Genomic DNA, 25,571 nt, shown 5'->3' with positions numbered 1-25,571 from the left:
AAATGCAAGCCCTGCCGATGGGCTACAGCCCACATTGTCTTTTGCCCCACGTGCAACAGACACTGCTGTAGCCATTGGGCCATGTCAGAGGCAGGCTTTCCTTCTAGCTGGCACACCTGGGCCAATGCATCTGCTTCACCTTTCCCTGGGGATGTCGAAGGCAAATGGCCAGTCACATGGTATACAGCAGGTGCCTGTGCCACGCCTCTCCATGGCCTTTGGGTCCAGTCTCTTCACCCATCCTGCGATGGGATAGGTGGTTATTACCTTGGTCGGAGCTGTTCTGGCGATGGGCTTTGTAGCCAGCAAGGCGCGGTACACAGCAGCCAGTTGCTTCTCTATCAAGATGACCCGGACCTCTGCTCCTTTCCATAGTTGTCACCAGACTCCGGCTGGCAGCAGGAGCAGCAGCAGTGGCAGAAGCAGTAGCCTTAGGCTCAGGCCACGGGCTGGGGTTGGTGCGGCCAGCAGCGGTGGTGGTGCCTCCACGACCACACGAGTATAGACACATGTCCCTTGGCGCAACGCCTCTTCTCCCCATCATTTCTTGGGTGGCCCTCCCAGTGGTTGCACCCATTATGACAGATTTCAGGTTCAGAGGAAACCTACCAACTGCACCAGAATGTAAGTCCAGGGAGAGGAAATCCCTGGGCAAAATACCTCTAAAAACTGAAATCAGTCAAAGGGAGAAATAAAGTTTAAAATCGTTTATTGCTTACAGAACTGCAGTCCGGCCCATCTCTCTCTCCTGCTCAAAGCAGCAACAAAACCGGCCCTCCCACTCACCTCTCAGGTACAGATAAGCCCTCAGTTGCCCAGGTAATTACCCACTGATATGGAGATGAACTTCTCTCCACCCCTGAGGAATGATGCAAATATACTTCTTTCCACCTCTGAACGCCTGTTGATATGCAGAATAACTAAAGCCAGGAGAGATATTCTAGAAATTTTACAATTTTACCCACAGAGGCCCAGGCCTATATGCTGTTTTTCCTCCTTCAGACCTCATCAGGTGATTTGCAACCTGGGCAATTAATAATGGCAAGGAAGCCCAGCCATAAACAACATAGTAAAAGCAAGAAAGACTCCATGTTAGATTGCCTTTTAAACTCTTTAGCTAACAGACAATCACTCAGCCCACCTTGAGGGCAGGGCAGGCAGTCTTGTTTGATGATTGATATTGTTGCAGGAACTGTGGGAACTACAAACAAGGATTCGGGACACAAAGACATTTGGTGGGAAGCAGTTTATTAGTGCTATAGCACTGGCTCAGTGGATTCATATCACAAGGCTGAGGCCTTGCCTTTTGCATTCGTACAAGGGTAAAGGACAGTCAGCCCCCAAGAATGTTGCAGTGGGAGCTGTTCATGTACTATAGGTTCAGCCAGAATGCTAGGTATGTTTTAACCTATCTCAATAAAGGGTACCCAGATACTCTATTGTAAACTAATGGGCCTTCAAGACTATGATTAACAAGCTGTTCCATATCACTGGGTCCCAGGGTGGGGTACATTATTACATTGCTTTAAGTTCAAGGACCCTCGTATTTCTCTGCATTCTTAAAGCGTTAAAGAAACATTGTCCCTTTTCTAGGCTTGTCTTCCCACCACAATATACTCCCAGACCAAGGAGCTGCTATTCTGGAAAATAGATCTGCAGTAAATTTCTTATGCTAATTTTGCAGAATTACCTGGAGGGCTGATAAAAAAAGGGCACTTAATGTCTCATCAAGGATAAACATTCTAAGACCACTTAGTAAGTCCACACCCCTAAGCCCTTTATCACATTCCTAAAAAAATCCTCAACCGCCTATAAATCCCCTAGACAATGCACAACTACGGGCTCTGTTGTCCCCCTCCGGGTGTAAGCCAGGAGCTCTGTCTTCTCACTTTATCTCTAAATAAAAGCCTCTCCTTGGCTCTCCTACCTTGAGTGATTGGTAAGTTCATTCTTTGACTCCACAAACAAGAACCCCGGCATCATTTTTGGGGGCTCGTCCAACTTCAGAGGTGAGTATCAGCATCTGAGCCTGCCTTTTTCTTTCATTCTCCTTATTAAAGGAAGCCGTTTGTGGCACACAACATCGGGCGCACATCAGCCACTTAAATGGGACTAGCCCGGCTGCTGATCTCAAAGTCTCAAGCGACATGTTCCCCTGTGTCTCCCTCAGTGAATCTCCTGTCCCCCTTGGAAGCCAGGAAAGTCAACTGAATGGAAGGAAGCCTTTGGCAACTGCAAGAGTCTAGGCTGAGCTGCACTTCAGCAGCTTCTCAACTCTCTCTCTCTCTCTCCTTACTTCCTAACTTCATCAGTTTCATGGAACCTGATGCTCACCACCGCAAGGTAGGATATCTACTCTTTACTCTTATTCCTGACTTAATACTGCACTTTTTTCTCACAAAAATGTCTCTGAGCACCCGTTAGCCACTTAAAAGACAATTAGCATCGGCTACCAGTCTTAAGTCTCAGGGGAAAGGTTTCCCAGTGTCTGCTGCCCCTTGATCCCCCACCTCCAGATGGGAATATCAGGGATTGGCTGAGATGATTTCCTACTTTCCTATCCTAATCTGCAGACCCTGACGTCAGACCGGACTAGTAGGCAATGGTCCATGGGTTTTGGCGCTGGCCAATTGAACCAATGTCACTGAGTGAACCGCCAGCTAGGCTGTTGCTTATGTGGTTCGCAGATGACCCCTGACCTCTTTGTCTCACAGGCTAGATATCCTACAGTGGGAGACTGGCAGGATAATTCCCAGGGTGGGTAAAATTGTAACATTTCCAGAGTATCTCCCCTGGCTTTAGTACATCTGCATATCAACAAGCGTTCAGAGGTGGAAAGAGGTATGGCTTTACTGCATTTGCATCATTCCTCAGGGGTGGAGAGAAGTTCATCTCCATATCAGTGGGTAATTATCTGGGCAACTGAGGGCTTATCTGTACCTGAGAGGTGAGTGGGAGGGACGGTTTTGCTGCTGCTTGAGCAGGAGGGAGATGGGCCAGACTGCAGTTTTGTAAGCAATAAATGGATTTTAAACTTTATTTCTCCCTTTGACTGATATCAGTTTTTAGAGGTATTTTGCCCAGGGATTTTCTCTCCCTGGACTTACATTCTGGCACAGTTGGTAGGATTCCTCTGAACCCAAAATCTGTCATAATGGGTGCAACCACTGGGAGGGCCACCCAAGAAATGATGGGGAGAAGTGGCGTTGCGCCAAGGGACATGTGTCTATACTCGTGTGGTCGTGGAGGCACCACCACCGCTGCTGGCCGCACCAACCCCAGCCCGTGGCCTGAGCCTAAGGCTACTGCTTCTGCCACTGCTGCTGCTCCTGCTGCCAGCCGGAGTCTGGTGACAACTATGGAAAGGAGCAGAGGTCCGGGTCATCTTGATAGAGAAGCAACTGGCTGCTGTGTACCGCGCCTTGCTGGCTACAAAGCCCATCGCCAGAACAGCTCCGACCAAGGTAATAACCACCTATCCCATCGCAGGATGGGTGAAGAGACTGGACCCAAAGGCCATGGAGAGGCGTGGCACAGGCACCTGCTGTATACCATGTGACTGGCCATTTGCCTTCGACATCCCCAGGGAAAGGTGAAGCAGATGCATTGGCCCAGGTGTGCCAGCTAGAAGGAAAGCCTGCCTCTGACATGGCCCAATGGCTACAGCAGTGTCTGTTGCACGTGGGGCAAAAGACAATGTGGGCTGTAGCCCATCGGCAGGGCTTACATTTCACCTTTGAAGAAGTCAGTCCAGCCCAGAAGGAGTGCCCTGCATGTTGTGCAGATCAGCAAACCACCAAGAGGGGCCTAGAGTGTCTCTTTGCAGCCTATGGCCAGTCACCGGTGATTGAGAAAAGAACAATCAAAGCACCCACTTTATTGGACATGCATTGCAAGGATGGGTGCAGCAATTAGGAATAAAATGGACACGGCCTTGGACATTTCAGCACATGAATTGGCGATGGCTGGCTCTTCTGGCACCTTGGGGAAAAGGCCTGGAAGCTGGCCTCCTGTGTATTCCTGGAATAACAGCAAATAGGCCCCCCACAATCACAGTTATTTGCTTCTACAGTCCTTGTGTCCTGGATGCGCCCCTTGGCTGCAGCTGCCGCCTGATGGCTGGAACGGATGAGCTTTGGACTTAGTCTGCATGGGACTTTGAACCTAGCTGAATCCTCTGGCTTGAGAATTATGATTGTGTCGCTGTCGTCAAGAAAATAATGTTTAAAGAGAGGCTTGACTTTGTCTAATGTTTGGTAAAAATTTTGTGAGCAGTCTAGCATGGTTGTTGGGAATGAGTAAACAAGTGTAGAAACATAAGTTGTGCTTAGTGAGAGATTGTGCTGTAAAGTACATTTACTTAATCTGCATAGGCTGAATCCTCTGGCTTGAGGATTATCAAGATTTTATTGTTGTTGCTATTGTATGTTACTAGATTGGTCGGAAGAGGGGGGACAAGTAAATTGTAAGGGGAGATTTCTGGATGGGTGGCCTGTGGGTTAAAATTGTAACATTTCCAGAATATCTCAGCCTGGCGTTGGTACATCTGCATATCAATAGGCGTTCAGAGGTGGAAAGAAGTATGACTTTACTGTATTTGTATCATTCCTCAGGGGTTGAGAAGTTCATCTCCATATCAGTGGGTAAGGAGTTCATCTCCATATCACCTGAGCAAGGAGGGCTTATCTACCTGAGAGGTGAGAGGGAGGGTGGTTTTTACTGTTGCTTGAGCAGGAGAGAGAGAGATGAGCCAGACTGCAGTTTTGTAAGCAATAAACGGATTTTAAACTTTATTTCTCCTTTTGACTGATTTCAGTTTTTAGAGGTATTTTGCTCTGGGGTTTCCTCTCCCTGGACTTATAGCAAGGAACCTCTGTAGAACGGTTGGGGCCCCTCCCTTGGAGATTCATGCTTCAAACATTTATTGAATGTCCAACATATGATTGGTGTCTCATGAGAGGCCAATAGATGACTCAGAAGCAGTCTGGCCCTGATTAATTCCCAGTACATCGTAGGAAGCAGACATAGAAAAGAAATAGACAACCCAACCACAAGCTAAAGCCAGAGAGCATCTGTCTGAGGGTGGAGGATGACTCAAGAACCTGAGGATTCTTCACAGTGCTTACAAGAGGATGGTTTGGGTTCATTTGGAATTTATGTGACAAGCATTTTCTTGAGCATTTACAGTATGCCAGGCACTATGAGCTGCTGGGGATACAGAACAGAGTCAGGGTCTTGTCCCTTTTTAGGGATCTCATGTTCTAGTGGAGGAGTGTGGGTAAAATTGTAACATTTCCAGAATTTCTCCTCTGGCATTAGGACATCTGCATATCAATAGGCATTCAGAGGTGGAGAGAAGTATGGCTTTAGTACATTTGCATCATTCAGAGGTGGAGAGTAGAAGTCATCTCCATATCAATGGGTAATTACCTGGGCAAGGAGGGCTTATCTGTACCAGAGAGGTGAGGGAAGGGCTGGTTTTACTGCTGCTGGAGGAGGAAAGAGAGAAGATCCCAGACTGCAGTTTGTAAGCAATAAATGGATTTTAAACTGTATTTTTCCCTTTGACTGATTTCAATTTTTAGAGGTATTTTGCCCTGGGATTTCCTTTCCCCAAACTTACAAGGAGGCAGATGTCTGAGCATGATTCTCAAAACCTGAAGTGCATAAAAATCATATGAGACACCTTGGAGTGGAGAAGGATTTAAGCTATGACCCCAAATTGAGAAGCCATAAAAGAAAAGATTACCCATTCAACTACATTTTAAAATATCCTGCATGTTAAACTTGTAATTGTAAGATAAATTCTAACCGAAATAAGCAGGTGACAAGAGGCAACAAAGGGCCAGGCAGTTTATTTGAGCGCAATTCCCGGGTGATGTTCCCCAGTCTGGCTATCACAGGCTGGGGAAGTCATGCTCAGCAGGGCAGGCAGTGAGTTTTTAAAGAAGGTAGGGGGAGGCAGAGCTTAGATTTACAGCAGCATGAGGATTGGCTAGCCTAAGGCACATTTTTTAGGTTGGAAGGGGGCAGCAGCTGGGGACTTTGGCAGGTCATCAGTGTTGGATGTGCTCACCCCTCCCTCTGGTGCCTCCAACCTTACATTCCAGCCTTTTGGTTATAATGGGTGCCAACTTGATCTGGCTGCTTCATGCTCAGAGGGGGCGCAGTAAAGGGTGTAGCTAGGTTTCCATCACTGGTCAGTTGAGAGGGCCTCGGAAGGTTGGCGCTTCTATTCTGGGTTTCATTTCTTTTACTATTTGCAGTTTTGTGGCTTCTAGGCAAGATAGAACAAATTGTTATTAGGTTAAGTAACAACATCTGAAGTTGGATTTTCTATTCTGGAAGGACAAACTTGAGATTAAGAATGCATGGCTGAATATGAGAACTAGAAATATGAAGAGTCTAATTGGGAATCATAGCCAGGTATCATGGGGAAACTAGAATTCTGGATCGAGTTTACATCTCAATGACTAGTATTAGGATTTAGTATAGATAAGATTGCATTATTGAAACAATACTTTTCTTTAAAATCACTCTTATTTTTATTAGAAGTAGCCAGATTAAGAAAATAACTAACAGTTGGCTTGATTATTTGCATAAGTGCAGCAGGAAGAGTAATTGATTACTTGGGATCTTTTAAATGTGCTTTGCTGGAACGTTTTGTAAGGAATTTCAGATTGAACTTTTAAGGGCTTCTTGAGGCCAGAAAGCCAAGCTAGACTTGCTATCAGGTTGTGCCTGCAGTGCCTGTAGATTTGGGTGAATTCCTCTCTTATTGAGGTTCCTGCACCTACCAGGAAGTGACCTTCCTTACTCACCTGGTAAGGCTGCTGGGAACTCTGTAAGAGAGGTACCAGGCCAGTCCTTCTAAGGGGCTTTGTTGGCTTTATAAAGCCAATCTTAGTTCCCTAAAGCTGTCTGTTCATATCTGAGTTTACACACGTGTCTCTCAGGTATGATGTTCCAGTCAAAGCCTTGGTAATATAGATTTCAGCAGAACAGGTATTAGCTACATAGGATTAAGTAAACTAAGGAAGATGATTTTGTGGCTTTTTGTTTCAAATGTTGTTGATAAAGTGTTTTAAGCTTTTTCTCTTAAGCTGACAACAGTTTAGTAAATGACTGCCTTTATAAGCAGAATTGAAACTTTATCTTTCTCTCTACCTGATCCCTCCAGAATTTAAAAACTCTCAGTAACTATTTTTATATTTCATGGCAGTATGGTTATTTGCACACGTTCAATAAGAATCTGCTTTCCTTGTAAGAGGACCGATTAAAAACACAACTAAACTGTTGTCAGCTTAAGAGAAAAAGCTTAAAACACTTTATCAACAACATTTGAAACAAAAAGCCACAAAATCATCCTCCTTAGTTTACTTAATCCTATGTAACTAATACCTGTTCTGCTGAAATCTAGTTTTTTACTAGTTTAGGAGTAATAAAACAGTGAGTATAGATGACAAAAGACTTACAAATGACAATGGTTAAGGATCTGATGAGAGCTTACTGTAAGACAGTTGTCATAAGGAAATTTGGATATTTCTGTAACACAAAACATTCAGTAACAAAGTTTAGCATCATTCCTTTTGTTTTCCAGGTAATTAAGCAGGTAATTATATATCAGATAAATAAGCCAATTGGCCAAATACTTTCTCCAATGAGAAAAAGTTCCTCTGACATGTTCCAGGGGCCCTCTGGAAAATATCAGAGTTAACTAGAGATAAAAGTACCTTTTTGAATTTGATTTTGGGAAGCTGTTAAAAGTTTTAAGGCACTTGCTTAAATAACCTAAATAGAATCATAAGTCACTATGAAACAATACTTATCTATTTTAACCAGAATGACAACAAAATACCTCAAAGGTGAATAAGGAAGGTTACACAGTTGTTAGCAAACTTTAGCTTTTAGTCCTTCTAATATTAAGATCTTGTTTTCTTAAATACTCCGACAACTCACTGAGACTTTAAGCATGAGAAACTGCCTTGATAAAACAATTAGAGAAGAGAACCCATAGCAATCTTTTAATATTAAGAGCAGACTAACAGTTAAGAAAACTTTGTCTTTTTTAACTGAAAACAAAATTCTAATTTTGCTGTGTACTTGATACTGAGACTCATTTGCTTTAATTTTATATAGCATGACCATATTAAATTCTTCTACAAACTTTCTACAACCTTTTTACATTTAGAGTTCTTCCTCTAAATAAACAGCTATACTTTAGAACAAAGTTACTTTCTTTTATCAAAAGACACATTCTTTAGCATGCAGAAATGTTTTCCTTATTACTTTAAGTAGTTTTAATTAGAACTTAAAACCATTACTTTAACCTTCAGTGAACACTGGAAAATAGGCCACTGTAAACTGTTACACTAGCATTCTTCAGATTGATACATCTATGAACATATATTATCATTTTTGGAAATGTGCTTTACAGCACAATTTCTCATTAGGCACAAAATATGTCTATATAACTTAGCAAACTTTAAGAACTTTGATTACCACAAAAATTCTCAGGCTGTTTTCATATATATACACTGTTATACATTAGTACAGTATTACTATTAAGATGTTTATTTGCTACACTTGTTTACTTATTTTTAGCAACCATGCTAGATTACTTACAAAACTTTTACCAAACATGAGACAAAGTCAAGCTTTTCTTTAAGCATCTTCTTTTTTTTTGTTTTTTAAATAATTATTTTTTATTGAAGGGTAGTTGACGCACAGTATTACATTACATTAGTTTCAAGTGTACAACACAGTGGTAGAACATTTATATACATAATTCTAGGTTCCAGCTATCACCCTACCAAGCTGTTACAATATCTTGACTATATTCCTTATGCTATACATTACATCCTGGTTACTTATTTATTTTACCATTGGAAGTCTGTCCTTTTTTTTTTTTTTTTTTTTGTGAGGGCATCTCTCATATTTATTGATCAAATGGTTGTAAATGACAATAAAATTCTGTATAGGGGAGTCAATGCTCAATGCACAATCATTAATCCACCCCAAGCCTAATTTTCGTCAGTCTCCAATCTTCTGAGGCATAACAAACAAGTTCTTACATGTAGAACAAATTCTTACATAATGAATAAGTTACATAGTGAACAGTACAAGGGCAGTCATCACAGAAACTTTCGGTTTTGCTCATGCATTATGAACTCTAAACAGTCAGTTCAAATATGAATACTCATTTGGTTTTTATACTTGATTTATATGTGGATACCACATTTCTCTCTTTATTATTATTATTTTTAATAAAATGCTGAAGTGGTAGGTAGATACAAGATAAAGATAGAAAACATAGTTTAGTGTTGTAAGAGAGCAAATGTAGATGATCAGGTGTGTGCCTGTAGACTATGTGTTAATCCAAGCTAGACCAGGGCAATAAAACATCCACGTATGCAGAAGATTTCTCTCAGAACAGGGGGGGTGAAGTTCTAAGCCTCACCTCTGTTGATCCCCAATTTCTCACCTGATGGCCCCCCTGCGACTGTGCCTGTCATAGGTTGTTCCTCCCTTGAGGAATCTTACCCGTCTCTGGCTAACCAGTCATCTTCCGGGGCCATACAGGGAAATGTGAAGTTGGTAAGTGAGAGGGAAGCCTTATTGTTTGAAAAGGTTAGCTTTTTACTTCTTTGCATATTTATGCCCTGTGGCTTCTATGCCCAGCATTTGTCTTGAGGTATCTTTACCACTTGGAAGAATTATGATACTCGGTAAATTTGATATGAGGCACGAATTCTATTTAAGGGTTGTAATTAGGAAGGAAAAGGAAAGCTATAGAAGTAGCAGGCGGGAGAAAACATGGGAAGATTGATTATTTCTTTGACATATCTTCTTGTAGAGTAACTTCAGCATATATAGGTTTTAAGCTACTACTTAAATTGCGCACACACATTAACATAATAGGAGTATAGTTACATAACCAAAGCCTATCTGTAATTACCAGCCATCTCCAGTGAAACCAAGAAAACCAGTTAGGCACCTTAGGCATTTGTGAAAACTTATCTATGATATGGTGGATATTGTCCAACTGAACTTGAACAGTCTGAGAGAATTCAGATAAATTAGAACAACCCATTCCTGGGGACTGTTCACATGCCATATGTTCTTTTAACAGTAAATAGTCTGTAGTTGTAAGAGTTTGGAGCGCTACAATTTGCACTTCTCCAAATTCTTGGTTGAGTTCCAACAGTATAGATCCAGTCAAATTTTTTGTTTTACTGTATGCACAGGCCAGCTTAGATATCTCCTTCCTCATTCCCATGGCAAGTCCAGGAACCGGTGGGATGAGTGCATCTACAGCTGTAGCAGTGCGTGGATCTTTGTTGGGGTTTTTTGATGATCATCTTCTGGCATGAGTCTTCCAGAGAGTGCAGATGTTGGAAGTTCTTTTTCATATCGTATCTTAGGCCATTTTCGGGGTAGCCCAATTAGGCTTTGATCCTCTGTATAAACACAAACAGACCCTTTGCCTACACTTTTATATGCCATTTATACCCTTGTGTAGAACTCGTTGGAGGTTACCACACAGGAACTGCCCATTTTTTTTTTTGCTTTGTTTTTGGTATCACTAATCTACACTTACATGACGAATATTATGTTTACTAGGCTCTCCCCTATACCAGGTCTCCCCTATAAACCCCGTTACAGTCACTGTCCATCAGCATAGCAAAATGTTATAGAATCACTACTTGCCTTCTCTGTGTTGTACAGCCCTCCCTTTTCTCCTACCCCCCCATGCATGTTAATCTTAATACCCCCCTACTTCTCCCCCCCTTATCCCTCCCTACCCACCCATCCTCCCCAGTCCCTTTCCCTTTGGTACCTGTTAGTCCATTCTTGAGTTCTGTGATTCTGCTGCTGTTTTGTTCCTTCAGTTTTTCCTTTGTTCTTATATTCCACAGATAAGTGAAATCATTTGGTATTTCTCTTTCTCCGCTTGGCTTGTTTCACTGAGCATAATACCCTCCAGCTCCATCCATGTTGCTGCAAATGATTGGATTTGCCCTTTTCTTATGGCTGAGTAGTATTCCATTGTGTATATGTACCACATCTTCTTTATCCATTCATCTATTGATGGACATTAAGGTTGCTTCCAATTCTTGGCTATTGTAAATAGTGCTGCAATAAACATAGGGGTGCTTCTGTCTTTCTCAAACTTGATTGCTGTGTTCTTAGGGTAAATTCCTAGGAGTGCAATTCCTGGGTCAAATGGTAAGTCTGTTTTGAGCATTTTGATGTACCTCCATACTGCTTTCCACAATGGTTGAACTAACTTACATTCCCACCAGCAGTGTAGGAGGGTTCCCCTTTCTCCACAGCCTCGCCAACATTTGTTGTTGTTTGTCTTTTGGATGGCAGCCATCCTTACTGGTGTGAGGTGATACCTCATTGTAGTTTTAATTTGCATTTCTCTGATAATTAGCGATGTGGAGCATCTTTTCATGTGTCTGTTGGCCATCTGTATTTCTTTTTTGGAGAACTGTCTGTTCAGTTCCTCTGCCCATTTTTTAATTGGGTTATTTGTTTTTTGTTTGTTGAGGCGTGTGAGCTCCTTATATATTCTGGACGTCAAGCCTTTATCGGATGTGTCATTTTCAAATATATTCTCCCATACTGTAGGGATCCTTCTTGTTCTATTGATGGTGTCTTTTGCTGTACAGAAGCTTTTCAGCTTAATATAGTCCCACTTACTCATTTTTGCTGTTGTTTTCCTTGCCCGGGGAGATATGTTCAAGAAGAGGTCACTCATGTTTATGTCTAAGAGGTTTTTGCCTATGTTTTCTTCCAAGAGTTTAATGGTTTCAAGACTTACATTCAGGTCTTTGATCCATTTTGAGTTTACTTTTGTATATGGGGTTAGACAATGGTCCAGTTTCATTCTCCTACATGTAGCTGTCCAGTTTTGCCAGCACCACCTGTTGAAGAGACTGTCATTTCGCCATTGTATGTCCATGGCTCCTTTATCAAATATTAATTGACCATATATGTCTGGGTTAATGTCTGGATTCTCTAGTCTGTTCCATTGGTCTGTGGCTCTGCTCTTGTGCCAGTACCAAATTGTCTTGATTACTATGGCTTTATAGTAGAGCTTGAAGTTGGGGAGTGAGATCCCCCCTACTTTATTCTTCTTTCTCAGGATTGCTTTGGCTATTCGGGGTCTTTGGTGTTTCCATATGAATTTTTGAATTATTTGTTCCAGTTCATTGAAGAATGTTGCTGGTAGTTTCATAGGGATTGCATCAAATCTGTATATTGCTTTGGGCAGGATGGCCATTTTGACGATATTAATTCTTCCTAGCCACGAGCATGGGATGAGTTTCCATCTGTTAGTGTCCTCTTTAATTTCTCTTAAGAGTGACTTGTAGTTTTCAGAGTATAAGTCTTTCACTTCTTTGGTTAGGTTTATTCCTAGGTATTTTATTTTTTTGATGCAATTGTGAATGGAGTTGTTTTCCTGATTTCTCTTTCTGTTGGTTCATTGTTAGTATATAGGAAAGCCACAGATTTCTGTGTGTTGATTTTGTATCCTGCAACTTTGCTGTATTCCGATATCAGTTCTAGTAGTTTTGGGGTGGAGTCTTTAGGGTTTTTTATGTACAGTATCATGTCATCTGCAAATAGTGACAGTTTAACTTCTTCTTTACCAATCTGGATTCCTTGTATTTCTTTATTTTGTCTGATTGCCGTGGCTAGGACCTCCAGTACTATGTTAAATAACAGTGGAGAGAGTGGGCATCCCTGTCTAGTTCCCGATCTCAGAGGAAATGCTTTCAGCTTCTCGCTGTTCAATATAATGTTGGCTGTGGGTTTATCATAGATGGCCTTTATTATGTTGAGGTACTTGCCCTCTATTCCCATTTTGCTGAGAGTTTTTATCATGAATGGATGTTGAACTTTGTCAAATGCTTTTTCAGCATCTATGGAGATGATCATGTGGTTTTTGTCTTTCTTTTTGTTGATGTGGTGGATGATGTTGATGGACTTTCGAATGTTGTACCATCCTTGCATCCCTGGGATGAATCCCACTTGGTCATGGTGTATGATCCTTTTGATGTATTTTTGAATTCGGTTTGCTAATATTTTGTTGAGTATTTTTGCATCTACGTTCATCAGGGATATTGGTCTGTAGTTTCCTTTTTTGGTGGGGTCTTTGCCTGGTTTTGGTATTAGGGTGATGTTAGCTTCATAGAATGAGTTTGGGAGTATCCCCTCCTCCTCTATTTTTTGGAAAACTTTAAGGAGAATGGGTATTATGTCTTCCCTGTATGTCTGATAAAATTCCGAGGTAAATCCATCTGGCCCGGGGGTTTTGTTCTTTGGTAGTTTTTTGATTACCGCTTCAATTTCGTTGCTGGTAATTGGTCTGTTTAGATTTTCTGTTTCTTCCTGGGTCAATCTTGGAAGGTTATATTTTTCTAGGAAGTTGTCCATTTCTCCTAGGTTTCCCAGCTTGTTAGCATATAGGTTTTCATAGCATTCTCCAATAATTCTTTGCATTTCCGTGGGGTCTGTCGTGATTTTTCCTTTCTCGTTTCTGATACTGTTGATTTGTGTTGACTCTCTTTTCTTCTTAATAAGTCTGGCTAGAGGCTTATCTATTTTGTTTATTTTCTCGAAGAACCAGCTCTTGGTTTCATTGATTTTTGCTATTGTTTTATTCTTCTCAATTTTATTTATTTCTTCTCTGATCTTTATTATGTCCCTCCTTCTGCTGACCTTAGGCCTCATCTGTTCTTCTTTTTCCAATTTCGATAATTGTGACATTAGACCATTCATTTGGGATTGCTCTTCCTTTTTTAAATATGCTTGGATTGCTATATACTTTCCTCTTAAGACTGCTTTTGCTGTGTCCCACAGAAGTTGGGGCTTAGTGTTGTTGTTGTCATTTGTTTCCATATATTGCTGGATCTCCATTTTGATTTGGTCATTGATCCATTGATTATTTAGGAGCGTGTTGTTAAGCCTCCATGTGTTTGTGAGCCTCTTTGCTTTCTTTGTACCGTTTATTTCTAGTTTTATGCCTTTGTGGTCTGAAAAGTTGGTTGGTAGGATTTCAATCTTTTGGAATTTTCTGAGGCTCTTTTTGTGGCCTAGTATGTGGTCTATTCTGGAGAATGTTCCATGTGCACTTGAGAAGAATGTATATCCCGCTGCTTTTGGATGTAGAGTTCTATAGATGTCTATTAGGTCCATCTGCTCTACTGTGTTGTTCAGTGCTTCCGTGTCCTTACTTATTTTCTGCCCAGTGGATCTATCCTTTGGGGTGAGTGGTGTGTTGAAGTCTCCTAGAATGAATGCATTGCAGTCTATATCCCCCTTTAGTTCCGTTAGTATTTGTTTCACATATGCTGGTGCTCCTGTGTTGGGTGCATATATATTTAGAATGGTTATATCCTCTTGTTTGAGCCCTTTATCATTATGTAGTGTCCTTCTTTATCTCTTGTTACTTTCTTTGTTTTGAAGTCTATTTTGTCTGATATTAGTACTGCAACCCCTGCTTTCTTCTCACTGTTGTTTGCTTGAAATAATGTTTTTCCATCCCTTGACTTTTAGTCTGTACATGTCTTTGGGTTTGAGGTGAGTTTCTTGTAAGCAGCATATAGATGGGTCTTGCTTTTTTATCCATTCTGTTACTCTGTGTCTTTTGATTGGTGCATTCAACCCATTAACATTTAGGGTGACTATTGAAAGATATGTACTTATTGCCATTGCAGGCTTTAAATTCGTGGTTACCAAAGGTTCAAGGTTAGCCTCTTTAGTATCTTACTGCCTAACTTAGCTCACTTATTGAGCTGTTATATACACTGTCTGGAGATTCTTTTCTTCTCTCCCTTCTTGTTCCTCCTCCTCGATTCTTCATATGTTGGGTGTTTTGTGCTGTGCTCTTTCTAGGAGTGCTCCCATCTAGAGCAGTCCCTGTAAGATGTTCTGTAGAGGTGGTTTGTGGAAAGCAAATTCCCTCAGCTTTTGTTTGTCTGGGAATTGTTTAATCCCACCGTCATATTTGAATGAAAGTCGTGCTGGATACAGTATCCTTGGTTCAAGGCCCTTCTGTTTCATTGTATTAAATATATCATGCCATTCTCTTCTGGCCTGTAGGGTTTCTGTTGAGAAATCTGACGTTAGCCTGATGGGTTTCCCTTTATAGGTGACCTTTTTCTCTCTAGCTGCCTTTAACACTCTTTCCTTGTCCTTGATCTTTGCCATTTTAATTATTATGTGTCTTGGTGTTGCCCTTCTTGGATCCTTTCTGTTAGGGGTTCTGTGTATTTCCGTGGTCTGTTCGATTACTTCCTCCCCCAGTGTGGGGAAGTTTTCAGCAATTATTTCTTCTAAGATACTTTCCATCTCTTTTCCTCTTTCTTCTTCTTCTGGGACCCCTATAATACGGATATTGTTCCTTTTGGATTGGTCACACAGTTCTCTTAATATTGTTTCATTCCTGGAGATCCTTTTGTCTCTCTCTATGTCAGCTTCTATGCGTTCCTGTTCTCTGATTTCAATTCCATCAATGGCCTCTTGCATTCTATCCATTCTGCTTATAAACCCTTCCAGAGTTTGTTTCATTTCTGCGATCTCCTTTCTGGCATCTGTGATCTCCTTCCGGACTTCATCCCATTTCTCTTGCGTATTTCTCTGCATCTCTGTCAGCATGTTTATGATTCTTATTTTGAATTCTTTTTCAGGGAGACTGGTTAGGTCTCTCTCCTTCTCTGGTGTTGTCTCTGTGATCTTTGTCTGCCTGTAGCTTTGCCTTTTCATGGTGATAGGAATAGTCTGCAGAACTGGACGAGTGATGGCTGGAAGGACTTCCTTTCTTGTTGGTTTGTGGCCCTCCTCTCCTGGGAGAACAGCGACCTCTAGTGGCTTGTGCTGCGCAGCTGCGCGCGGACAGGGTTTCTGCTTCCTGCCCGGCTGCTATGGAGTTAATCTCCGCTGTTGCTGTGGGCGTGGCCTAGCTCGGGCAGCTACTCCAAAATGGTGGAGTCGCGTTGGAGCAGGAGCTGCTGGGAGGCTATTTATCTCTGTAAGGGGCCTCCCTGCTCCCTGGAGCCCAGGGGTTAGGGTGCCCAGAGATCCCGGATTCCCTACCTCTGGATTAAGTGACCCGCCCTGCCCCTTTAAGACTTCCAAAAAGCACCCGCCAAAACAAAACAACGCCCACCAAAAAAAAAAAGAAAAAAAAATTTTTTAATTAAAAAAAAAAGAAAAAAGTTTTTAATTAAAGAAAAAAAAAAAAAAAGGTGGTCGTTCGTTTTTCTTTATTCTCCGGTGCCAGCCTCAGGCCTCTGCTCACCGGTCTTTCTGCCCTGTTTCCCTAGTATTGGGGTCCCTGTCCCTTTAAGACTTCCAAAAATCGCTCGCCAAAACAAAGCAGCAAAAAAGCAAAAAAAAATGGTCGCGCGCTTTTCTTATGCCCTCTGTCGCCCAGCCTCCAGTGCCTGCTCACTGTTCTTGCTGCCCTGTTTTCCTAGTATCGAGCGCCCTGCACTCTGGCCCGGATGGCTGGGGCTGGGTGTTCGGCAGTCCTGGGCTCCGTCTCCCTCCCGCTCTGCCTGCTCTTCTCCCGCCGGGAGCTGGGGGAGGGGCGCTCGGCTCCCACGGGGCCGGGGCTTGTATCTTACCCCCTTCGCGACGCGCTGGGTTCTCTCAGATGCGGATGTGATCTGGATATTGTCCTGTGTCCTCTGGTCTTTATTCTAGGAAGGGTTGTCTTTGTTATATTTTCATAGATATATGTGGTTTTGGGAGGAGATTTCCGCTGCTCTACTCACGCCGCCATCTTCCGCCCCTCCTCTAAGCATCTTCTTAAATGTTTAACAGATAACATCAACTTAAATGACTTTAAGTAAACTTTGGCAGCTGATAACTATAAGGACATGTCTGTTTCAGTTAAACTTTAGTTAGCATTAATGCTTAATATTTTTAGTTAGATTTTCTGGAAGTTTTAGAATGCCCAATTATCACAAGCACTTGTTTTTAAATCAATTTTTATTAATACCATCTGGAGGTAGGAAAATATTTTTCATTTACACACTTAGACACACAAACATACAAATTGAGACATAACGACTACAGTTAGCAACACTTTTTCATATGAAAACTTAGACACAGACAAACTGATATAAAGATTTGAGTTACTGATATTTAATTGCTTTCTTTCTTTTTAGCTTCTTGTTTGTGGCTTCTGGAACCGGATGGCGGGAGGAGCATGTTCCACTGGGGGAAGAGGGTGGTGAAGGCGGAAGGATAGGGGGAGGGGGTGGTGCAGCTATCGGAAGAGGAGAGGAGCAGGAAGATGGCATGGTTGAGAATGTAGGACTTTAAGATGGCAGTGACATGGGGGAGGACAAAGAACTTAAAGATGGTGGTGGAGAGAGGTGGGGGTAGCGAGCTGAGAGAGGTGGGAGACCAAGGTTCTCCGGTGGATCTGAAAGGGAAGGACTGGGCAGAGTAAGAGGCTGACAATCCTTAACTGGTGATCGGACTAGGAGAACCTGGGTCATTGAACACTTAACATAAAGGTCTTGAGGGGAGTGCAAAGTCCAGAAAGCCTGCACATATGGGATTTCACCCCACTCTCTGCTCCAGTGGCAATAATCAGTCAAGTTAGTGAGGAGGCTAAAATCGAAAGTTCCCTCGCGGCCAGCGAGATTGACTGTCCAAGGGATACTGAGGCCCGGCCTCAGAGCAAAGGAAGACTAGCTTCCGTTTGTGAACTACCCGGGGCAAATATAGAGTAGCCAGATTAGACATGAGACACCGCAGTGGGGTCTGAGCCTCTGCTTTTGAGGGCTGGTTCCCCATGTCTGCGCCACTTCCCAACTAATCCCGCTGAGAGGAGCGCCCAGCATCCCAAGCATGCCAAGTCAGGGGAGACGGCCTAGGAGCCTGGGTGAGGGACATCTCCCACACCGCAGGGCCAGGGGTGGGTATCCTGGATGCCCTCAGCAGATGGGCCAGATGCCCAAACCTGGACGTAGCTATGATTTTGGACGGACCAGGTGAAACGGAGTTAGGAAGGGAAACAGACTGGGGGAAACTGAGGTACTCACCAGAAAATAGTCCACGCAGCGGAGAGCAGGCTGAGGTCCCGGGTTGGAGGAGGAGGGGGCAGGGCCACTGGTGGCCAGTCGGGGTCCCACACTCACGCTCCTTCCCGGGATTTTGGAACCAAATGTAAGATAAATTCTAACTGAAATAAGCAGGCGACGAGAGGCAACAAAGGGCCAGGCAGTTTATTTGAACGGAATTCCTGGGTGATGTTTCCCGGTCTGGCTATCACAGGCTGGGGAAGTCACATTCAGCAGGGCAGGAAGCGAGTTTTTAAAGAAGGTAGGGGGAGGCAGAGCTTAGATTTACAGCGGCGCGAGGCTTGGCTAGCCTAAGGCACATTTTTCAGGTTGGGAGGGGGCAGCAGCTGGGGACTTTGGCAGGTCATCAATGTTGGACGTGCTCACCCCTCCCTCTGGTGCCTCCAACCTTACAGTAATATCATAAGCAAAGTCAAAAGACATACAATAGGAAAGCTATACTGCTTTCTTAACATAGCTTTTATATAATATATATAAGCAAGAGGCCAATCTCCTGTCTCTATCTCTTTCATTCTTTTCTCCCTCCTCTAACTATATATAATTTAAAACTAACAACACAGTAGAAAAATGGGTAAAGAACATGAACACAGTTCAGGGAAATGAAGTACAAATGACCCTCAAACATATGAAAAGATGCTTTAGTCTTACATATAGAAATAGAAATGCAGCTTAAACTACACAGATGCCATTCTTCATCCATCAGACTAGCAAATGTTGGCAAAACAATTTGAGAAAATGGAATCAGCCACACTCACACATTGCTGGTGAGAATGTAATTGGTATAACCATTATGGAAGGCAATGTGGTCAGATCTATCAAAATCACAAACACAATATATTCTTTGACCCAGAAATGGTATTTCTGGGATCCCAAACTGTAGATCTACCTGCCCCTAAGTGAAATGATATGTGTACAAGGTTATTAACTAAAGCTATGTTTGTAATAGCAAAATATTAGAAATGATCCAAATGTCCTACAAGAGGGGCAAGTTAAATAAATTATGTTATATTCCTATAATAGAATAGCATGAGGAAGCTACAAAAATAAATGAGGATGCTCTTTATGTACTGACATGGGAAAATTCTCCAAGAGACATCGTCCAGTTAAAACAAAAAGCAAAGTCTTTAATAGTGTGTATAATATACCACCCTTTGTATTTAAAGAGTAAAATAAGAATAAAGCTTTACATTTGCTGGTATGTGTTTAAAGAGACTCTAGAAATATACATTAAAAAAAACGAAGTGGTTCTTTGATTGGGTGGAGTCGAGTGGTTTGAGACCTGGGAGGATGGGGAGCAGTGTTGACAGTGGGATTTTTCACTGCATACATTTTTTAAATTTTGGATAATTTTGATATAATTTGCTTTCTTCATAGTCCTAAGTATTTTCTTTTGTGCATTTAAAAACATTATTTTGAGAAGGGGTCTGTAGGATTCTCCAGGCTGCATCCCGTTACAAACCTATGCTCTAAATGATCATGCTTTTTTCCATTATTGTCCTTCCCTGATGACCATTTGCATTATAAAATAATAGCTGTGAGATATAATAATGAGATATAATTCCTGTACCGTAAAGCTCACATTTTTAAAGTGTGTAATTCAATGACTTTTAGTACATTCACAAAGTTGTCCAATGATCATTACTAATTCCAGTATATTTTTATCACCCACAAGTTACTCCCTATTTCTCCCTGGCAACAATACTCTTATGGCTCTATGGATTTACCTATTGTGGAGATTTCCTATAAACGGAATAATACAGTATGGGGTCTATTGTGACTAGCTTTTCAGTTAGTTTAGTATTTTAAATGTTCACCGTGTAATAGCACGTATCCTCTTTAATTACCAAATAATATTCTATTTATTGACATACCCCATTTGTTAAAAATGCAGTCTAGTTGTATAGAATGTCCCTCATGTTGAGTTTATCTGTCATCTCTTCATGATTAGATTCAGATTAAGTATTTTTGGCAGGAATATCACACAAAGTGATGCTGTGTAGTCAATGTAACAGGAGGCATGAGATGTCAGTTTGTCGCATTACTGGTCAGGTTAACTTTACTTGGTTAGGGGGGTGCGCACCAGGTTTCTCCACTGTAAAGTTACCGTTTTCTCTTTGCAATGATCAAGTAATCCATTGGGAGATAGTGAGACTTATGATGTGTGCTCTCGGGAAGTCACAGAACCCTTCCAAGAATCGGTTTCTCCATCTGTGAAGCGAGGACATTCTTAAACTCTAGGGTTTAAGAACGTGAAAGCCCGAGAAACTGGGAAATATGTTCTGGGCAGATGGCGTAAAGATGCCAGGGCTGGGACCTAATTTCTCGCGCATGAGAAAAGACAAGAAACTGCCCAGGCGGGGCTGAAACAGAAAGCGCATGCGCTTGCGCAGGGGTATGGTGGTGTTTGACCACCGAGTTTGGTCCTCCAGAGACAGAGAGGCCGGAAATTGTCCTCTCAGAACCGCCTGCCTGTTGGGGTGGCCGAGCCGAGGCGGTGCGAACAGGACGCTGCAGACGGATTGGCGCGGTAGTTGCTCCAGCGGGTCGGCCTGAGTGAGCGGGGACAATGGCATCTCGGGCAGGCCCGCGAGCGGCCGGCACGGACGGCAGCGACTTTCAGCACCGGGAGCGCGTCGCCATGCACTACCAGATGAGGTATGAAGTGAGGCGAGGAGCACGGAGGCCTCCCCGGCGGGAATACGCAGGGCCTGGGAAGTGACGCCGACTCGGCGTCAGGGTTTTACTCCCCCGCCAGCCCCCCGCGCACCTGCCATGTCCCCTCCTCCCGTGACGGCCCGGGGCCCGTCAGTCCCAGAAAGCCTGTCGCTCCCGTGAGCTCCACCCCTTGATACTTCCTGTGCCTCCGGGCTGCCGGGGCCCCGAAGTCTCAGCGATGCTGGCCCCAATGTGTGCCCTCGGAAAACCAATTTCTAACTGAGCCTCAGTTTCCTCATTTGCAAAGGGAAAAGTAACCTACCTTTTAGGTTTTGGTGAAGAATAACTCGTGTGAACGACGTAGCATAAGATCTAGCACATAATACGAGTCTGCTCAAGACTTGGTAACTGTTTTATTTTGGGCCCTTTGACGGATGCGGACCATAAAATCTAGACATATCCTGCCGAAAATGAACTTTGTGAACACCGCGTATAGGGAGTATTTTTTACATTTGTGTATACGTTCAGCAAATATTTATTGCGCTTATCCATCAGGCATTGTGCTAGGCACTGAGGATATAATAGTGAGCAAAAGTGGATCTGGTCTTTGTATGTAGGTTACACCTTCAGTAAAAAAGTTTCTTAAAAAAAACAGCAAAACCGAAAAGTGGTCCCTGCCTTCATGGAGCATGAAGTCTGGAGGTGACATATTTTTTTCCTACTTTTCCACATTTTCTACAATGACTGTTTTAAAAATAAAAATTGAAAAAGAGATTTTCCTACCTTAAATCCATCAAAGTCTCCTAGAATGTGTTTTGCATCTTTCAAGAGTCCAGAAGAATGACAAATTCTTTGGATCCTCACTTCATTTTTATCCTTAGATCCTTGCCTAAGGGACCTCTCAATGCAGGCAAGTTTTCTGCCTGCCCTTGGAGGTGTTAAGAAAATATAGTTAGGACCTGAAAGAATGAGAAGAAAAAGAGAAATGTGTTCCTCCTTCAGATGAAAATCTGGTCTAGCTGGAGAAGTATGGGTAGCCAGAGTTGGTTTCCTTGCCGCCAATACATCCTTCCTCTAGGCTGTACTCCTATGGTGCAAAGTCATCTTTGTGGATATGAGTTACTCTTCTGTCTTTAAACTGACTCTTTCATAATCTTTGCAACTTCTTATCTTGCTACTCCCCTACCCACTACCAATTATTTCTGACACACCCTACTAATTTCCTGGAACACCGCACATTCTTATTATGCCTTTTTGCATTCAGGCTATTACCTCTGCTTGGCATACCTATTTCCACCCACTCCTAAGAGCCTAGCTCAGAAATCACCCTCCTCTAGATAGCTTTCTGAGCCCTGCCCTCCTAAGCCAAATTGATTACTTCTTCCTGTGAGTCCATATATCTTGCAACATATATTTACTAGAGCTCTTCTAGTTCATTTCTAATTATTTTTTCTTCTGTTCCTTGTGCTAAGCCTCTAGGCAAGGACTATAGCTCATATTTGTATTCCAGTCTCCAGTACATTTGCCTGGCATGTAATTGGTGGTCAGAAAATTTTGAATGAAATTTCTCCTCTGCTCTGCCCCACAGTGTGACCCTCAAGTATGAAATCAAGAAGCTGATCTACGTGCATCTGGTCCTATGGCTGCTACTGGTTGCTAAGATGAGCGTGGGACACCTGAGGCTCTTGTCACATGATCAGGTGGCCATGCCCTATCAGTGGGAGTACCCGTATTTACTGAGCATTGTGCCCTCTCTCTTGGGCCTCCTCTCCTTCCCCCGCAATAACATTAGCTACCTGGTGCTCTCCATGATTAGCATGGGGCTCTTTTCTATCGCTCCCCTCATTTATGGCAGCATGGAGATGTTCCCTGCTGCACAGCAGCTCTACCGGCATGGTAAGGCCTACCGCTTCCTCTTTGGTTTTTCTGCTGTCTCCGTCATGTACCTGGTGTTGGTGCTGGCGGTCCAAGTGCACGCCTGGCAGCTATACTACAGCAAGAAGCTCCTAGACTCTTGGTTCACCAGCACACAGGAGAAGAAGCGTAAATGAAGCCTGCCTGATGGACTGCTGTATGGGGGAAGCCTGGGCCTCCCACTGGGCAGAGTGAGAGGGTAGAGGAGCTGCTCTGAAATATCCTTGGGTGGTTTTGGTAGCTGTCATGTTGGCAGCTACTGCAAACTAGACCCAAGTTCTGGGAAGCCCCTCCTATTACCATCAACTGAGATGGCAAAACCATATTTAATTTATTCCTGGTTTGCTTGAACTGGGCAGTCAACAGCTGTAAAACAAACCAGCTGGTTGAAGTTGAGGCCCTTCAGGGTGTTTCTTTAAGACTGAGCCTCATCCTTGCCTCTTCTTGGTCATTCTGTCCACTTGCGTCCACTATTGCTTCATTTCGGAGACTGCAGGAGATAGGGAATAAGTCAAATCAAATTCTGCTTCAATCTGTAGGTCAGGAAATGTTTTGAAGGCTGTACCCCCTGCAGGCTGTGGTCTCTACTGGGAAGCATTTTAATTAAAAGGAACCTCAATAAAGTTATAACCTCCCTGTTGACCCTGTGCCTTGTGTTTGGGATTTAATAGAGTGTGAAAAGCATGTTGCTTGGGTGGACTTTGACACTAGGAGATAGGTAGAAGATCCCTGAGAAAACCGGCAGTGGCCACAGACAAGTGAAATGGACGTAGGGAACCTAAGTCATAGTTGCAACTCTGCTGCTAATTGGCAGGAACTACCATGTACATTTAATCTTTCCTCTTGTAAAATGGTGCAGTCTCGTTTATCCAACTTGGGTATGGGCTCTTTTGGTTTATTCATGTTTATCATTCAGTATTAATAGATGGTCAGTTATATGTCTAACAAGGTATTATGATATCCAAAAGAATTTCAAGCCTACCCTGTGTATAAGGAGCTTGCAATCTAGGTGAGACATGATACGCATGTAAAACAGTTCATATGAACGTAGTATCTAATGGTGTAGAGCAGATAAATTAAAAATAGAAGTGGGAGAGAGATCTGTGAACTAAAGGCCCTTTTCACCCCTAAGTCTGGCACATAGTAAATATTGCATGAAAAGATTTGTTCCTGTCCACTTGACTTTATTGTCTCTGGGTGATGCCCAGAATCCTCACAGCAGATTCCTGCCCTCTCCAGAGGTTGTTCCATAAATAATTTTTTTAAATTTTATAAACATTAAATATGTACTCAGACACTCAAGTACCGGCAGTACTTCTACAGCAAAACCTCATCCTCTACATGTCGTGATGGTCACCTCCAACTCAGTGTGTCCCAGACTTAGCTCTGTGTTCCACCTCCCATCTGTACCTCTTTGCATCCCTGTGTGCAAGTGAGTATATCAAAAGCACAGCTCTGGGTCAATGCCATGAAGTCTCTACTAGGTGACTTTTTGAATAACCAAAATTCCTTAATCTTTTTTCAGATATTTCCGAAGTATGATCCCACTACATCAGTCCTGCATTATCTCCCTGAGAACTCACAAATTGACTTCCTCAGTCAACAGAACCTCTAAAGAATCCCCATAACAGGATATTTCCTCAGTTTCTTTTGCTTGAAAATGCCCCTTTTCTATGTATACTCTTTTATCATCCTTCATTATCTAGTTTATACAGTCATTTCGGAGCTTTCTGTTTCCTTCAAAGAGTAAGAGTTCTTTCTTTGAATTTATGTGGCATTTTTATTTTGCTTCTTACTGACAGAATTATTAGTTTACATGTCTTTTCCTCACTTCTTGCTTGGTACTTACCACTGCACTCTGAACTTACTGAAATAGACTAAAGTTAGGATGTATGTCACAGAGGAAAGAACAAGACTGAAGCAGGGGTGGGATTTGGAGAGCAGAAAGGAGCAGATGGAAATGTGTGGTTAATGGAGTTATATTCATAGATTGCTAATTTTCAAAGAATGCAAATAATTATTAGTAAGAATACAGCTGAAAATTTGATTATTGGAATGGTACTTTATAGTCTTGGAATGCCTTTGAAGCCCCATTATGAAAGTTACTGCTAATGCAAAAGAAAAAGCTATTTGGTTTATTTTAGCTTTCTGCTTGTTGGGTTGTTGAGATTCTGCTTTTCTCGTCATTTTTTCTTACCTCATGATTGTAGTATTCCCTGAAGCAAACAGGATCCCCTTTGAAAGGGACATTGATTTAATGGGAAGAGCACTGTATTTGGGTCAGAAGACAAGTTCAAGTACCAACACACTTAATTGTGGCCAATTTCAACTGTGATTTTTTTACAGGATTGAAGATCAAATAAGGTGAAGTATTGTGAAGGTGCTTTGTGAACTATTTTGTGAGGAATGGTTATCATTCCCTGATGTTTGCAGATCTGTAGAGTGTAGATGTTGAAGGGACCCTTAGAGAGCATCTAGTCCATGAGAAAGGCAGTGTGATGTAGTGAAACAAACAGTTTCTGATACTAGACTGACAGGTTGGGATTCTAGCCAGGCATTTTACTACCTTTTGCTTTGAGCAAGATACTTGAGCCTCTGTTTTTTATCTGATACATGGGGATTATAGTAGCTACCTCCCAGGGTCGTAAGAATTAAATAAAAAAACATGAACAGTCTAATATATAGTAAGTGCTTAATAAATAGCAAAATCCCTGATGAGCAGTGTTAGCTTTTCCCTCTCAGACTGGACGTCCCAACCTCTCTTAGGCACAATTTCTTGTCGGAAGGTTGGTCCTTTCTGGAAGTGAGGAAGGGACACTTGGCCACTCTTGGTTTACATTGGTCTAATTGGACCTTCCTGCCCAGGGTGCCCTGATAGGAGGCACAGTT

General features: G+C 42.5%; 1 protein-coding gene across 1 annotated transcript; it reads left to right on the top strand.

Moving 5' to 3' along the window:
* Positions 1-20,525: 20,525 nt before the first annotated feature.
* On the top strand, positions 20,526-23,324 carry JAGN1 (jagunal homolog 1). Its single transcript, XM_036923509.2, has 2 exons — positions 20,526-20,768; positions 22,357-23,324. Exons 1-2 carry the CDS (start codon positions 20,680-20,682, stop codon positions 22,817-22,819), a joined length of 552 nt encoding a protein of 183 aa, XP_036779404.2. The 5' UTR covers positions 20,526-20,679; the 3' UTR covers positions 22,820-23,324.
* The last annotated feature ends 2,247 nt before the right edge of the window (positions 23,325-25,571 follow it).

Source organism: Manis pentadactyla, chromosome 1, assembly GCF_030020395.1.
Source record: "Manis pentadactyla isolate mManPen7 chromosome 1, mManPen7.hap1, whole genome shotgun sequence".
In the NCBI taxonomy this organism is placed as follows: Eukaryota; Metazoa; Chordata; class Mammalia; order Pholidota; family Manidae; genus Manis; species Manis pentadactyla.
The sequence above is the reverse complement of the archived record's forward strand: the minus strand, read 5'-3'. Positions and strand labels throughout refer to the sequence as shown.

Excerpts from the sequence above, each read along its gene's own strand:
- JAGN1 (XM_036923509.2), top strand. The coding sequence starts at position 20,680 with ATGGCATCTCGGGCAGGCCCGCGAGCGGCCGGCACGGACGGCAGCGAC. Across the intron at positions 20,769-22,356 it reads GCCATGCACTACCAGATGAG|TGTGACCCTCAAGTATGAAA; the intron begins GTATGAAGTGAG and ends TCTGCCCCACAG.